This window comes from Rattus norvegicus, chromosome 3 (genome assembly GCF_036323735.1).
Source record: "Rattus norvegicus strain BN/NHsdMcwi chromosome 3, GRCr8, whole genome shotgun sequence".
In the NCBI taxonomy this organism is placed as follows: Eukaryota; Metazoa; Chordata; class Mammalia; order Rodentia; family Muridae; genus Rattus; species Rattus norvegicus.
Genome location: NC_086021.1, coordinates 164375115 through 164390985, shown reverse-complemented (window position 1 = coordinate 164390985; position 15871 = coordinate 164375115). Strand labels below are relative to the sequence as shown.

The following is a 15871-nucleotide window of genomic DNA, read 5'->3' as shown; positions in this document are numbered from 1 at the left end:
TGTAAGAGCTGGAATGGGCTTAAGTGGCATATAGAAACACTGTCTATAGATAACTGGATTTTGAGAAAGCATTTTCCATAAAGCCAATTTATTAATATTGAAAGATGTAATTTGAGCAGTGGCATGCGCCTTTAATCCCAGTATTTGGGAAACACAGGCCAGCCTTTGTCTGGAGTTGCCGGATATCTTTTATTTCCTTTCTTGTCTGTAAAATGTATTTATAAACAGTACTACCTCAGTTTACTTTGTAAATCTTTAATTGTAAAATACATATAATAGTTTGCCATATTCACAATTTTTATATATGGCTCAATGACACTGAAATACAATTAAAATATGCAACAATTACTAGTAGCATTTTTATAACTCTTATAAACTTCCCATTCCCTACCTACTCAAGCCCTTAATAAGCACCATTGTACTTTTTATGATTGTTTTTTAATTTAAAGTATTAGATTTATTTATGTATATGGTATTTTGCCTACATGCATGTAAATGCACTACATGCATGCAGTGCCCATAGAGGCCAGAAGAGGGCATCGTATCTGCTGGAACTAGAGCTACAGCCATTTGTGAATTGCCATGTGTATGCTTAGAATTGAACCTCAGACCTCTGGAAGAGCAGCCATTTCTCTAACTCTCCAGCCCCCTTTCTTTATTTTGAGTACTATTATTTACCTCATATAAGCAGAATTGTGTATCTTTATGACTGCTTTATTTCATTTAACATAATGTTCTCAGTGTTTGCCCATGCTGTAGCACATGATAGGGTTTCCTTCCTGTTTCAGGCCAAATATCCCACAGAATGTATGTATGTATATTCTGCATTTCACTTACTGTTATCTGTTGCTGGGCAGTTGGATTACGTCTGTGCTTTAGCTACTATGACTAATGCTACTGTAAATGTGGATATACTCTTCCAGATCCTGCTTTCAATTCTTTGGTCTGTATACTTAGAAATAAAAGTGCTATACTATATTGCTGGGGCCAGCCCTGACATTCAGGTTCTGAACAGCATCGGCCAAAAGCCAAAGGCTGATGACCTCTGGCCTTCTAACTCTCTCTTACTGTTTTGGGAGCCAAAAGCTGATTACTTTGGGCAATTTCATAGGGAAGGAAGAAGAAAGAAAGAAAGTCAGGCATGCACACGTATACACGCACACAGTTTGGCTGGGCCTAAACATCTGTCTCATCAATTTCACAAGTGCACGTGCATACTTACATGCATACACATATACTACATACGTATGTACAAGTATACATACATATATACATGTATATACATTTGGTGAATGGGGCAAAACCGCAAAAAGCCATACTTTATTTTTTCTTTCCACCTTTTTATGCCTTCTTAGACGAAAGTTCTTTATAAAATTACCTCACAGAAAAAATGTTACACAAAAGGGAGTTACAGAAGGATGTCTATAGTAAGTTCAGAGCAGTGTTTCATTCTGTAAGCTCATTATAAGTTCAAAGCAACAGTTTCCCATGGCCTCGCTTTACCATAGAGCACACTGTCTTCATCCTTGGACCTGACCTACAATGAATGGTTTTCCTTGATCACAAATCTGTCCTAAGCCGATTTCTCTTCTCAGTGTAATTTATGAAAGCTTATGGTATTCCTTATTCTGCAGCCTTTACTTACAATTCTATGAAGGGGGGCACATTCTATTTTTGATTCTAACACTAAAACTATCTCCTTAAACATTCTTTCTAAAACTATTTGAATTTTATAAAGTCATTAATTCATAAAAGTTCCATCTTCATGTTGATCTGCAGGAAATTTGCCCAATAGGGTGGGCTGATGCCCAAGAGTCATTAGCTATGTAATAATGGCAGGAAAGGCACATCAGCAGTGAGAACCAAGCCTGGGACAAAGTCTCTGGGGCTGTGCCTCCTAGAGTAACCCATCACAGCCATGCAAAATGGTGGCCATCTCCAGGAAGCTCACTTGATTGCCATAGACTTTCCTAGATGGCTTCTGTCATTGTATAACTCTTTTTTTTTAAATTATTTATTATATAAGTACACTGTAGCTGTCTTCAGACACACCAGAAGGGGGTATCAGGTTTCATTACAGATGGTTGTGAGCCACCATGTGGTTGCTGGGATTTGAACTGAGGACCTCTGGAAGAGCAGTCAGTGCCCCTAACTACTGAGCCATCTCTCCAGCCCATGTATAACTCTTTTTTAACTCCTCACCATATAGTAGTTGTACCATTTGTATATTCTCATCATTAGTGCACAGGGTCCCCAATTTCCTCATATCATTGTCAACATTTGCTATATTCTATTTTTATAATAATCACCCTAGTGATATAGTATATAGCCATTTGATACTGGTTTTTGTTTTTGCTTTTTGTTTTTTTTTTTTTTAAATGCACAAAATCATTAAGAAGTCCAGTGTTTCAGGCCAGGCAGCAGTGATGCACACCTTTAATCCCAGCACTTAGGAGGCTGAATCAGGTTGATCTCTGTGAGTTCGAGGCCAGCCTCATCTATAGAGTGAATTCCAGGAAAGCCAGAGTTACACAGAGAAACACCATCTCAGGAAAAAAAAGTTTAATGTCTCTACTTTTTTTCTTATGTGCCTGTCCCTTTGTTGCCACATCCAAGAAATCACTGACAAGTCCAAGGCTTGTCAGATATTTTCTTCTAAGTGTTTTAGGTCTATGTTTAAGTGTTTGTTCCATTTTTAATTAATTTTTGTACATGGTATTAGGATATTGCATGTGGACACACACTGTGCCCAGAGTAAGTTAGCTTTTGTGCATTCTTAAGAATATGTCTAGAGGTTTGTATAGGTTTTAGAATTGCAGATGCCAAATGTTTTTCTGTCCTAGAGGAAGCTGACTTGTCAGAATGTATGTTTCCTTCCTGTGTTTGCTTACTTCAGTGGACTCTGCTCTTATTTAAGATATGGATTTTTGTTTTATCTTTGGTTGCTCATTCTCAAATGCTTTCACAACTGATCATGTTATTCTCTTTCCTTCATGACCAAGAATCCAGCAAGCTGAAGGTACAGAAAGTGGAGCCCTGGAACAGCGTGCGAGTCACATTCAACATCCCCCGGGAAGCAGCAGAGCGGTTACGGATCCTGGCTCAGAGCAACAACCAGCAGCTTCGGGATCTGGGGATTCTCTCCGTTCAGATTGAAGGTCCTTTGCTTTGCCATGTGCCCATCTGAATCAAAGTACAATAACAGTAGAACCCTGCAGAGTTCCCGATGCTGCCCTGTCTGTCTCTCTGCGCTCACGTTTGAGACTCTCAAGCACCTGTACATCCTGTGTTTCATGTTTCAGTACCTTAGAATGAAAACGGGTTGAGGGTGTTGCCGGAGCCTGAACGCTCAGGCCTTTGGCTCTTCTGCCTTCAGTCTTAGACTTTGATCTTACTTGTACCCTGCACTGAACTGATTTGTCTTTGAAGAATGTTTAATTTTAATTGCTTTCCTTTAGTGAATAATTTTAATTTTTCCTTTGTTCATTTAGTGGATTAGGGAGTCCTAAACAGTTCTTTTGTAACTGTTTATCACTGGACTGACCCTCTGAATGTAAGAATATGCTTATTCTAATATTTATAACATCCAGATTAGAGCCTTTCTGTTGCTTACTGCTTGTTTACAGAATATAGGCCAAATTCTCTACTGTGCTCTCAGGGCTTGCGTAGTCTGAAGTCTCCCTTCGTCATATAGCCTTATGCTAGTCATTTCCCTCCCAGCTCGCTGTTCTCCATCTCTTCCATTTTCCCTCGGTCCTTTGATCACACAGTCCTCCCTTTTGTAGAGCATTTGCAGTCACTGCCTGGGGATGGTACACTGCTCTTATCTTTCCAGTCTCCAGGTTGATCTTTTCAGCCTTAAGTCTCTGGCTGAGTCTGTTGCTGTGCTCTAACAAAAACCCCTTTCTCTCAGATCATTTATCTCACCCTTTACTGAGGTCCATCATTTGGTTCTGTTCATTTCCCCATGTACTGTAAGCCCTAATAGGAAAGGAGTCATGTCCGGGTTTGTTCTGCTGTGTGTCTGAATTGCCTGAGCCACATAGTCTCTTTAGTAAGCTTGTCACAGGAAAGCCAGGACATATAATAGCATTACTTTGCTTTAGCACCTGGTATATAATTATAAATAAAATATGCCCCTTGCTGTTATAAACTCAAGTGAGCCCATGATATTATTTAATAAGAGGAACAACTCTATGATTGATATGAATCAAATTTATAGTACATCAACTATGGGCAAATACAAGAATTTCTTTTTAAAAATAATTTTTATATATTTTATTTGTGTGTGGTGGGGTGGGAGGTCAGAAGATAACCCATGGGAGCCAATTACCTTCGTCCACCATGTGGGTCCTGGGGATCAATTCCAGTCATTAGGCTTGGAAGCAAATGCCTTTACTCTCTGAGCTATCTCGCTGGCCCTACCTTGTGCTTTGAGACAGTCTTTCACTCATATCTAGGACCTGCCAATTAGGCCAGGTTGCTAGTCATTAGACTTCAGTGGTCCTCCTTCCTCTGCCTTATGTGGGGTACAGGTATGCTCCACTGCACCGTGCCAGGCTCTTTAAAATGGGTACTAGGAGTCAAATTCAGTTCCTGAGCAATCACTTTACCAACTGAGCTGTCTCCCTAGCCTCCTGGAATAGAGAACTTCTAAACAAGGAGTGATATTACTTGATGCCATTGCAAAACTCTTGCGCTTGGGAAGCAGGGTAAAGTAGCTTATACTTATAATGCCAGCACTACAGAGGCTGAAGTAGGAGGACCGCTACAAAGTTAAAGCCAGCCTAGACTACAGAGTAAGTCCTGTTGTTTAAATAAGTAAATAAAGACACCTTCTACTCAAAAAAGGGGGAAAAAACCTTCTGCTCAAAATTTCTTAACAAGCTTAATAAATTGCTAGTTCTTTTTTTTTTTTTTTCTTTTTTTTTTTCTTTTTTTCGGAGCTGGGGACCGAACCCAGGGCCTTGTGCTTGCTAGGCAAGCGCTCTACCACTGAGCTAAATCCCCAACCCCAAATTGCTAGTTCTTTACCAATGGTAAAATCTCCAAAACCCATACTTTATTGGACTTTCACGCTTGGTTCCTAAAAAGCGAGTCAGAGTATTTGACAGGCTCTGATGATCCTCCTTTATTGGTAGGACGTTGTTCCCTATGACCAGCCAGCCCATCCCCTGGGTAAACTTTACACAGGAAGCTCCATGACAGGACAGAGCAAGGTACCTACCTCCTTTATAGCTTCCTGCTTTACCTTCAAACTGGAAACCAAGATGCTAAGATATGAACGGAGTTGGGGCATATAATCCTTCCAACTCCCAAGTGATGGGACAGCTATCTTAGCTCTCCCCAAGGTGTTAAGTGTCTTCTGTGGAAGGTACTATAGCAGTCAAAATTGTGGACTAAGGGCAAGAAGCACTTATTTTGGCAGCTGTTTTTCTTCTTCTTCTTTTTTTTATTCCTTTCTTTTTTGTTTTTTTGTTTTTTTTTGTTTTGTTTTGTTCTGTTTTTTGGGATAGGGTTTCTCTGTGCCACAGTCTCAGCTGTCCTGGAATTTGCTCTATAGGTCAGAATGGCCTTGAACTCACAGAGATCCACCAGCTCTGCCTCCCGAGTGCAGGGATTAAAGGTCTGAGCTATCTTGCCTGGCTCAGCAACTGTTTTCCATTAGGCCAAGTAAGATTTAAATTTTCATAACTAGAGAGACAGCTCAGCAGTTAAGAGCACTGACTGCTCTTCCTGAGGTCCTGAGTTCAAATCCCAGCAACCACATGGTGGCTCACAACCATCTGTAATAAGATCTGATGCCCTCTTCTGGTGTGTCTGAAGACAGCTACAGTGTACTCACATACATAAAGTAAATAAATCTTTTAAGTTTCCTTAGAAACTGTTTAATGAAACAATTCTAGTATCCTACCTACATTTGAAGCTCAAATGAGCCATCTTGAGATGGCTCAGATTTAAGAATACTTGTTACTCTTGCAGACCTGGGTTTGGTTTCCGGCACCCACTCACAACCATCATAATTCCAACACTTTCTCTCTGACTTCTTCGTGTATTATATGCATGTGATACATATACATACTTGGAGGCAAAAGTCTCACTTAAAATAAGTCCTAAAAACAAATACAGGAGATGCAGTCAGTGCATTGGCATGGCACGTGCTTGCCATGTACAAGGATTCAGTCCCCAGCACGGCCCGTTAGAAACACTGAAATGTTCTTACCTTTTGTCACAGAGGTAATTAGGAGAGACTTCTCTGTTTGCCATTACATGACATCTCTACTACAAGGCTGTAGGGACCTTTTTGTTCTGTGTGGCCGAGCACAATCTTGAACTTCTGATCTTTCCTCCACCTCTGAGGCGCTTTGATCACAAACATGTTCTAACACACTAGGTTTGTGCAGTACTGGGGACAAACCTAGTGTTTTGTGCATGCTAAGCAAGGACTGTGCCACAGACTTATAGTCACAATACCTGAAAACTTTTTTATAGTGTAGTTATTGCAAGAAAATGGTAATTTCCTCACAAGTCCTCCAGGGTCTCTCCACCTAAGTATTACAGTGTCCATACTATCCTGCATACTTCTTTCCACATACCTCTTATCTCCTAATTATAAACTCCCAGAAGGGAGTGGGGAATTTTGAGTTTCCGAGTCTCTTCCTATTCTCCACTTGTTCCCATCCTGCCCCTGCTCCTACCCACAGTTTGTGGGCCAGTTTTGAAAATAAGTGTTGAGACTTTGAAGCCCTCTGACACTAAGCAACTTCGTTAGTGATTGCGGTCGCCTTGTGCTTGTTAAGCTGGAACATGCCGCATAGACTAGGACTTCAGTTTCCTGTAATTCCCGCGTTCTGGAGGGCGAGGCTCAAAGTCATGAGTTCAGAGCTAGACTGAACTGTATATAGTAAGGCTTAGGTTAGGTTATAATACTGAGCTAGCCTTTTTTATAGTAGTAAACATAATTCTTCAAAATCAGAAAAAAGTAATTTTTATGTAACTGTCTTTAAACTAAATCTGCATTTTACTCTGACTATTTTCATTTTGTAATTTTACTGTCATTTTCAGGGGAAGGTGCTATCAACCTGGCTTTGGGTCAGAACCGAAGCCAAGACGTGAGAATGAATGGACCCGTGGTATCTGGAAATTCCGTTAGGATGGAGGCAGGATTTCCCATGGCAAGTGGTCCAGGTGAGACTCCTACTCATTTTGTGTAAATTTTACCAGTTTCCTTTTGGGAGCTTGATTTCTTACAGTACTGAGTCTTGCCATGTAGATGAGATATAGAGCGTGCTCACTTCTATTTCTTAGAACAATGACAATGACAATGAACTACTCAGAGAGGTAGCAGTGACAGAGCCTGAGGTGATGGATTTATTGTCTTTGGCCTGAAAGTCTGGTGAACACTGAGTCATGGAGTAAACATTTATTAAGTACCGAGTATATGATAAGACCTATGCTAAACATTGGAAATAGAAATGAGTAAAACATGGGCTGGAGAGATGGCTCAGTGGTTAAGAGCACTGACTGCTCTTCCAAAGGTCCTGAGTTCAAATCCCAGCAACCACATGGTGGCTCACAACCATCTGTAATGAGATCTGATGCCCTCTTCTGGTGTGTCTGAAGACAGCTACAGTGTACTTAAATATAATAAATAAATAAATCTTAAAAAAAATAAATAAATAGTTTAAAAAAAAAAAAGAAATGAGTAAAACATTTTCCATCTTCAAGCAGAGGCAGGTGGATATGAGCTTGAAGCCAGTAAGGTCTGTATAGCAAGTTCTAGGCCAGCCAAGGCTACATATGAGATCTTACCTCAAACGAAAGAAAAAAATTGAGGACAGAAGTGAGTGAATTAAAAACTATAAAGAACAGCACCATCTGTTTCTTTATAAAGAGCGACTAAGCTGGGGTGGAGGAGCTCCACTGAGGCAAAGTTTACCCAGCAGGTACAAAGCCTGGGTTCAGTCTCAAACACTGCATAAAACCCCGCCTATTGATCCATGTTTATAATCTGAGCAGTTGAGGAGTGGAGGCAGGAGGATCCCGAGTTCAAGGTCGTTTTCTACTATATAGTAAGTTTGATGCCAGCCCAAGCTACACAAGACCCTGACTCAAAGAAGTGAATAATTCTGTTGAGAAAGGGACAACTAAAAGTGATTTTTAATATGGGAAGAGTTTAAAGAAACATATTCTTAAAGGATAAATATTACACTATGTAAATTAATTCTTAATATTAAAAAAAAAACTGGAGTTAGATTGCACACCTGTAATCCCAGCATTTGAGAGGATGAGGCAGGAGTTTTTCCATGAGTTTCAGGCCAGCCTGGGCTATGTAACTCTGTCTCAAAATACAGGCAGAGGGGTTGGAGAGATGGCTCAGCAGTTGAGAATTGCCTGCTTTTTTGGAAAATCAGGATTCAGTGTCCAGCACCCACATAGTGGCTCATAACCATCTGTAACTAGTTCTAGGAGATCCAATACCTCTTCTGGTCTTCACAAATACCAGATATGTAAGTGGTGTACACACATATACGTGCAGGCAAAACATATATAAACAGAAAAACTTTTAAATCTAAAAATAGTTCTTAAAAGAAAAATTTATATATTTTTTAATGTTTCTAAGGTATGTCACTAAAATAAAAATTATAAACTGAGTGTGGTAGCTGGCACATGTAGTCTCAGCCCTTCCTTAAGCAATTACTGTGACTTTCAGACAGTCTGGTCATCACACACATACGTGTGCCAACTCCAGAATATGATCTCAGGTGTTCTCTCTTCTAGGACTAATAAGAATGACAAGCCCTGCCACTGTTATGATGCCCCAGGGCGGGAACGCATCATCTTCCATGATGGCACCAGGCCCCAATCCAGAACTGCAACCCAGGACTCCTCGCCCTGCTTCTCAGTCAGGTAGTGTCTTCCGTCATTGGGAATTAAAGAAGCCGGCGTTACTTAACAGATATCATTGAGATTCAGCCACTGAGGCTGGATTCCTAACTAACTGCTCAGTTCCAGAATTACCATCAAGTCTCACAACTAAATGTCAATGTTTCTTCTCCAAATTTCTTGTTATTTTATCATCTATTTTCCAATGTTCCCAATGCTGTCCTAGTTAAGAGTTTCTATTGTTATGAACAGACACCATGACTACAGCAATTCTTATAAAGGAAAACATTTAATTGGGGCTAGCTTACAGGTTCAGAGGTTTAGAGCATGGTGGTATGCAGGCAAACATGGTACTGGAGAAGTAGTTGAGAGTTCTAGATCTGGATCAGCAGACAACAGGAAGAGAGACTGACACTGGGCCTGGCTTCAGTACTTGAAACCTCAAAGCCCACCCTTCATGACACCCCCTTTTTTCAACAAGGTCATGCCTCCTAATTATGTGCCACTCCCTATGAAGCTGTTCAGACTCCCCATTCAAACTACCATATATACCTTGGGATGCTTAGTTCTGTAAGATACACCATGACAGAATTTTGAAGTCATATGAATTTGTTACATGCTTTTTAAGTTAACATGTTATATCACTAAGCTTCCTACAGTAAAGAAGAAATTTGTCTGAAGTCTGTCTAGCATTTCCCAAACCTAGTTGACTGTTTTATCTTGTTTTCCTATAACAATAATTGCTCAGAATAAAATTTTGAAAATGTTATCTATATTTTATGTTTGATTTACTAATGAGCCATAAGCTGTGTTTAAGGCAGGATTCCTCTTTGTAACTGTTGTTTCTTAGAATATACTCATGGGTGGGTAATATCAGTGGGATCAGCAGATCCAAGCCAGCATGCTAAGATCTGGGTTGCAGTAGGTTAATTGTTACTATCCCCAAACAGATGCGATGGATCCACTTCTCTCTGGACTCCATATACAGCAACAGAGTCATCCCTCAGGATCTTTACCTCCAGCGCATCACCCAATGCAACCTGTTCCTGTGAACAGACAAATGAACCCAGCTAATTTTCCCCAGCTGCAGCAACAGCAGCAGCAACAGCAGCAGCAGCAGCAGCAGCAGCAACAGCAGCAGCAGCAACAGTTGCAGACTAGACCTTTACAACAACATCAGCAGCAACAGCCACAGGGGATTCGACCACAGTTTACTGCTCCAACTCAGGTGCCTGTTCCTCCAGGCTGGAACCAGCTGCCTTCTGGAGCCTTACAGCCTCCACCAGCCCAGGGATCTCTGGGCCCAATGACTACAAATCAAGGGTGGAAGAAGGCTCCCTTGCCTAGCCCAATGCAAGCGCAACTTCAGGCAAGACCTTCCTTAGCCACGGTACAGACACCTTCTCACCCTCCCCCTCCTTATCCTTTTGGCAGCCAACAAGCCTCACAAGCCCATACAAACTTTCCTCAAATGAGCAACCCAGGCCAGTTCACAGCTCCTCAGATGAAGAGCTTGCAGGGAGGACCCTCCAGGGTCCCAACCCCCCTGCAACAGCCCCACCTCACCAACAAGTCTCCTGCCTCCTCACCCTCCTCCTTCCAGCAGGGATCCCCTGCATCCTCCCCAACGGTTAACCAAACTCAGCAGCAGATGGGACCAAGGCCACCTCAAAATAACCCACTTTCCCAGGGATTTCAGCAGCCTGTCAGCTCTCCGGGTCGGAATCCTATGGTTCAACAGGGAAATGTGCCACCTAACTTCATGGTGATGCAGCAGCAGCCACCAAGCCAGGGGCCACCGAGTTTACACCCAGGCCTAGGAGGTGAGGAACACAAGCTGTCTGTGTTGGTAAATTTCCTGGAGATAGGCTTGAGTAGAATGTCAGTTTTTAGTATTAATGGAGGGAGTGAACCAAGGATATAAACATTTTGGTTTGAGGTAATGGTGATGACACTTGATATAATATAGTTACTTAATGTGCTTTACCTTGATATACTACGTAACATCTTACTGGTTAAATTGAAAATAGAGATGTTCATTTTGTTTCAAACTATTTTTACTTACTTTTGTACTAGTAAATTGAAATGTCCAGACCAAACATGTATTGTCTTAGTAATGTAAACTTCTCGTGTGTTGAAGGATTAAGACTATACAGTGAGCAGAAATGAGAGGATAAGTGCAGGTTTTATTGGGGACGGTGCCCTCCTACTTAGCAATCTTGATGATCCTACTTAGTGAGATAGTAAGCATGGTGTTTTTAAGTTTTATTAAAGTATTAAAGGGGACTAAGTTCAAAAATCATTACTTTTGTAGTTTTATAATGCCAATGCCTGCTCCTTAGAGAGGGAATTCCACTAGTTATACCTAAAGGAGATTTATTTATTTATTTTGTAAGGTGCCTCTTGTATGAAGAAAAAGCAATGGAGCTTAATGTGTGAGAGGTAAAACGATTCCAGTAAAACTTATCCATCTCCATGTTTATTATTTATTCTTATTAACCATGACCTCGTGCACATGACTGTGCTTGGAGCTTTTCAGTGAGGTATAGAGAGTTCAGTAAAGCTGCCATCCGATAAGCATATCCACCAAGACACCCATGGCCTACCCAGAAAAACCCTCACATCTTCAGTGGCACACAGTAGGCATGCTCCCATGGTTCCTGGTGAAATTAAGTTGCTCATCAGTTCTTTCACTCTCTTATAGTTGAGTTTGCTCAAATATGGGCTCTAATATTACTTCTAAGATGTTTTTAGAAAATGTAAGAGCATTGCTGCTGCAGATGCGATTACTGATTGAGTTAAGAGGGAGCATGTAAATGGGGACTTGCTGCTGATGGAAGGACAAATGCATATTTGTCTACAGAGCGTCTACAGGGCACTAAAAATGTGGCCCTAATAAATTTGAAGTGAGCTTTAGGTATTATTTTCATAGAGCAGTTGATACCTCACGAAAGTGGTCTGGCCACATCAAGACCTGTGCTACACACACGAGTGGATCTGAGATTCTCTTTATTGCAAACTTGCTTTCTGAAAATAGGCCTTCCTAAAAGGATGTAGACTTGAGTAAGATTAGCTGAGAGCAGGGTTTCTGGTGCATAGCTATCAGTCACAGCAGATCTTAGGAGAGAAAGGCATACGTTGGTAACAGCCTCACTTTGAAGCTCCTGTTAACTCTTGTCTCTTCCAAAGAGACAAGCACGACACTGCAGGGAGGGAGGCTTTTCTGCAAAGATTGCTACTCATTTCTCTCAAAGGAAAAAAATTATTACCCATCTATCTTTAATTGGGACCCTACTCTTTCTTTTATAGCATTTCATATCAATTTGTTTGAGTATGAGAGAATTTAGCATACTCCTTTGGTGCCTGTGTATGTAAATATCAGGGGTCCATTGTACTAAGAGAAAAGTGAGCCCTCAAACCTTTCTATGATATGGCCTCAGATCTTATGTAGGGAGCAGATTGCCATTTTTTCCTTGGCATGTTCTAAGTGTAAATTTTTTAGTATTTCCTTTTCATTTTGACAGTGTTCATGTAAGGGATTGTGTTGTTTTTTTTAACCATCTTTCCCAACCTTATTATTAAAGATCCTACCAGTGTGACAGAGAGAGCTAAGCCAGTGGAAACTCCATGCAGCTCATCCTTCCTTATTCATTCCATATCTCAGCAAGAGTATAAATTTGCTAGGTAACTGCCTTACTCATTGTTTTCTATTAAGGAATGCCTAAACGCCTCCCACCTGGCTTCTCAGCAGGACAGGCCAATCCCAACTTTATGCAAGGTCAGGTGCCTTCCACCACAGCAGCCACCCCTGGGAATTCAGGAGCCCTTCAGCTGCAAGCAAATCAAAGTGTCCAGCATGCAGGTTTGTTCACTTTTATTTAGCCACCTGTGTTGAGTGAGCATTGATTAGGTGGTAAATACCTTGAACGGCAATAGAGGTATAAAAATGAACAAGTCATGGTCTTTCTCTTTAATTTCATACACATAGGGGTGATGATATGAAAATGAAATTTGAAATATGGAAAATAAGTTATTTCTCAAGAATCAGGAAACACCTTTGGAAAGGAATTGAAACTTCATTTAGAACAGAAGTCACAAATACACGAGCGCATGCATGCACACATGCGCACAAGCACTTCCTTTTCTTTCTATAAAGGGCCAAATAGTAAGTAGCGTAGATCACTTGATGTGTATTGCAACTATTCAGTCTGCTTAGCGAGGGAATCGTCCTCCCAATTCTTAGCTGTTCCCAAACTAGCTATGTCTGACTTGCTGATCCTTACATTAGAACTCGCTCAGGCAAAAGACATTTCTAGGAAAGGAAACCATAAACTCATAGTTATGTAGTAGGTATATGGCATATTTGAACATCTTCAACACTTAAAATCTCTATATAGTACATAAATTCAAGTATGCAATGTGGTATTTTTCCAATTTAATCAGTACCAATAGTATAGTGTATATATAAGAAAGGGTGGGGGCTGGGGATTTAGCTCAGTGGTAGAGTGCTTACCTAGGAAGCACAAGGCCCTGGGTTCGGTCCCCAGCTCCGAAAAAAAGAACCAAAAAAAAAAAAAAAAAAAGAAAGAAAGGGTGAAGAGGAAATAACATATAATATTTTGGCTAATAAGTACTCTTTGAAGCAGTTTTTAAAGCCCAAATTTGATGTTGCTTGGTTTCTTTTGGTTGCTTAGGAACTAAGTGACTAATCTTGCCTTTTCTCATTGAAGTTTGTACTCGGTTAGCTTAAATCCTGAACTCCCAATGTTCATTGTAAATTGCTTAAAGAATAGGGCAAAAGAATCTAGAGCCCACAGCAGGTTAAAGTGCTGCTCTGGCCTTGCCAGCAGAAGCATTTGTCTACACAGGCATCCTACACACACACACACACACACACACACACACACACACACGCACGCACACACTCGCACACACTCGCACACACACACACACCACCACCACCACCACATCATATCACATCACATATGCATTCAATGATAATAAATAAGTAAAAAATTATTTTTTTAAGAAATAAAAATGAGGGACTAGAGATGGTTCAGAGTTTTAAAAGGCTTTTTGCTCTTCCAGAGAACCTGTGTTCAGTTCTCACCATCCATATCAGTGGCTCATAACTACCTGTAATTATGGCTTCTGAATATCGACACCCTCTTCTGCATCCATGGGCACGCACATACATGTGCCATTCATTCACGCAGATACATACACATAAATAAAAATAAAAAATTAAAAAGGAAAAGAACAAGGCTGGGCACAGTGGCACATGCCTGTAATCTCAGCACTTTAGGAGGTGAAGGTTGGAGGATTTCTCTGAGTTCGAAAACAGCCTGGCCAGCATAGTGAGTACCAGGGCTACATAGAGAGAGACCCTGTCTCCGGGAGGATGAGGTGGGTGGATTTTTGACTTAATAAAAAAAGCTCATATTGTCTCTTGAAGGATGAGCAAAGAATAGGACTATTTTATTTTTCCTATCTTCTAACATTAAATTACATTCCTGGTGAGAATTAGTGTTTTATAGGAAGTTTAAAATCATAAAATTCATAATCCTTGGGGCTGGAGAGATGACTCAGTAATTTTAGCACTGGTTGCTCTTCCAGAGGACCCAGGCTTACTTCCTAGTACCCACATGGAGGCTTACTCCAATTTCAGGGGATTCCACAGGCACCAAGCATGTATGTAGTATATAAACATATACAGGCAAAACACCGGTACACATAAAATAAAATAGTTTTTTAAAAATGTATAATCCTGGGGGCTGGGGATTTAGCTCAGTGGTAGAGCACTTACCTAGCAAGCGCAAGGCCCTGGGTTCGGTCCCCAGCTCCGAAAAAAAGAACAAAAAAAAAAAAAAAAAAAAAATCCTATCTCGGGGTTGGGGATTTAGCTCAGTGGTAGAGCGCTTGCCTAGCAAGCCCAAGGCCCTGGGTTTGGTCCCCAGCTCCGGGAAAAAAAAAAAAAATGTATAATCCTTCCACCCTGGCACAACATTTATTTTTAAAGGAAGACTTCCATGTGCGCCTGTGTTTTCATCTCTCCATTTGGCCTGTTAAAGCAGCTCTCCTCTTGTCTGTCATTTTCTATTTTTCCTGTCTTAGTGCTCTGCTAACTTTTATTACTTCCTGAAGAAAATTGTTTTTTTTTTTATGTTCTTGTCTCTTGCCTCTAAAAGGAACTTTTTATTGATACTACATCAGCACAAATTTAGTATCAATAACTGGATAACCCTAATTGTTATTGGATACTCAAATAATTGTTGCTTGGATGACTGTATACTTACTTATATATGCAGTGTTTCTGGAGTCCAAGTTTGACTTTATGAGGTTGGTTTAGAAAACCTTCCTGAAACTCAGGAAGAAGTATGCTTCTCTCTCAAGCTAGAGCATGGGCAGGTTTGTAACTTCATTAGGTTGACACTTTATAGCTCTTCTTTAAAGTTCTTCATTTTGGTTTTGGGTTTTTAAAAAGAGATAGGACATGGTTTGATTGGTAAAGAGCTTGGCTGTGGAAGCATGAAAACCACAGTTTGGATTGCAAGAACCCACATAAGCTGAGTGAGTGTGGCAGCTACCTATAATCCCAGGGAGTGGGAAGTAGAGACCTGCACAGACCACACATTTGAATGTGCATACACACGAACACACCATGCACATGTACGTACATACATCAAAAATGACAGGGGTAAAATGAACCACATGTGTATGTATGTATAGCTCAGTAGTAGGGTGCCTTCCTAGCATACAAGAGGCCTTAAGTTTATTGTTTTTATTCTTGGTGTTTTGAGATAAGATCTTACTATGTAGTTCAGGCTGCCCTTGAATTTATAACAGTTCTCTTGCCTCAGCTTCCTAGGTGCTAAGATTACAGGCATCAGCCACTATGCCCAGCTGAGAAAAGTTTAAAGCCAAACATAGTGGTGCAGTTAAAAGCAGTGGGGCACATTGTTTCAGAGCAGCCTGCTATATAGTG

The 15871-nt window shown here is 40.7% G+C and overlaps 1 protein-coding gene across 11 annotated transcripts in view; it reads left to right on the top strand.

Moving 5' to 3' along the window:
- Positions 1 to 15871, top strand: part of Ncoa6 (nuclear receptor coactivator 6) — a 71018-nt gene that overhangs the window by 31094 nt on the left and 24053 nt on the right. For 7 of the 11 annotated variants that reach the window (XR_005501749.2, XM_039104107.2, XM_039104106.2 and 4 more), the window contains 5 exons: positions 3003 to 3158; positions 7066 to 7188; positions 8782 to 8910; positions 9837 to 10709; positions 12602 to 12748. Coding sequence is in view for 10 of the 11 variants with exons in the window: in XM_039104107.2 (XP_038960035.1) it covers positions 3003 to 3158; positions 7066 to 7188; positions 8782 to 8910; positions 9837 to 10709; positions 12602 to 12748 (1428 nt within the window). In the remaining variant the exon portion in view is untranslated. The remainder of the gene's footprint in view (positions 1 to 3002; positions 3159 to 7065; positions 7189 to 8781; positions 8911 to 9836; positions 10710 to 12601; positions 12749 to 15871) is intronic. The other 4 variants (XM_063282997.1, XM_039104105.2, XM_063282996.1 and 1 more) reach the window with 2 other exon arrangements.